This window comes from Austrofundulus limnaeus, unplaced genomic scaffold, assembly GCF_001266775.1.
Source record: "Austrofundulus limnaeus strain Quisiro unplaced genomic scaffold, Austrofundulus_limnaeus-1.0 Scaffold2060, whole genome shotgun sequence".
Taxonomy (NCBI): domain Eukaryota; kingdom Metazoa; phylum Chordata; class Actinopteri; order Cyprinodontiformes; family Rivulidae; genus Austrofundulus; species Austrofundulus limnaeus.
Genome location: NW_013954462.1, coordinates 1 through 406, shown reverse-complemented (window position 1 = coordinate 406; position 406 = coordinate 1). Strand labels below are relative to the sequence as shown.

The following is a 406-nucleotide window of genomic DNA, read 5'->3' as shown; positions in this document are numbered from 1 at the left end:
TATATATAATGATGCCCATGATGAATTTTACAGAATTAAGAGTAAAAACCACAACACTGAAGAGACCTATTTTAGTTTGATTGCCTCTCTCTGGTCGAAAGTGTCTCACCTGTTTTCAATCAGCTGCTCCAGCTCCTGGACCTTGCGGCAGAGCTCCTCGGCAGGAGAAAAGCTCTTTGCCACCTTCATAAAGAGTGCAGCCACCTTATTACTGCACAGCAGGCCTGCGATACGCCGTTTCAACCCGTGCAGAACACACGCCTCTACTACAGCTTTAAAAACACAATCACAAGGAACTTTGGTTAATATGTGGTTTAGATGGTTTCTTGTACAGCTCTGTTTAATACACTCTTATGTTTTCATGTCAAGAGCAGAATTTAATTAGAGCTTTATCAAACCTTTATGC

At 41.6% G+C, this 406-nt stretch overlaps 1 protein-coding gene across 1 annotated transcript in view; it reads right to left on the bottom strand.

The window, feature by feature from the left end:
• The window catches only part of LOC106536969 (small G protein signaling modulator 1), a gene marked incomplete at its 5' end in the record, with an annotated part of 16,920 nt that extends 16,648 nt beyond the window's left edge, over positions 1 to 272 (bottom strand). Inside the window, 1 exon segment of the mRNA XM_014034332.1 lies at positions 110 to 272. Within this exon segment, the coding sequence (XP_013889786.1) occupies positions 110 to 272 (163 nt within the window).
• Between the last annotated feature and the right edge of the window lie 134 nt (positions 273 to 406).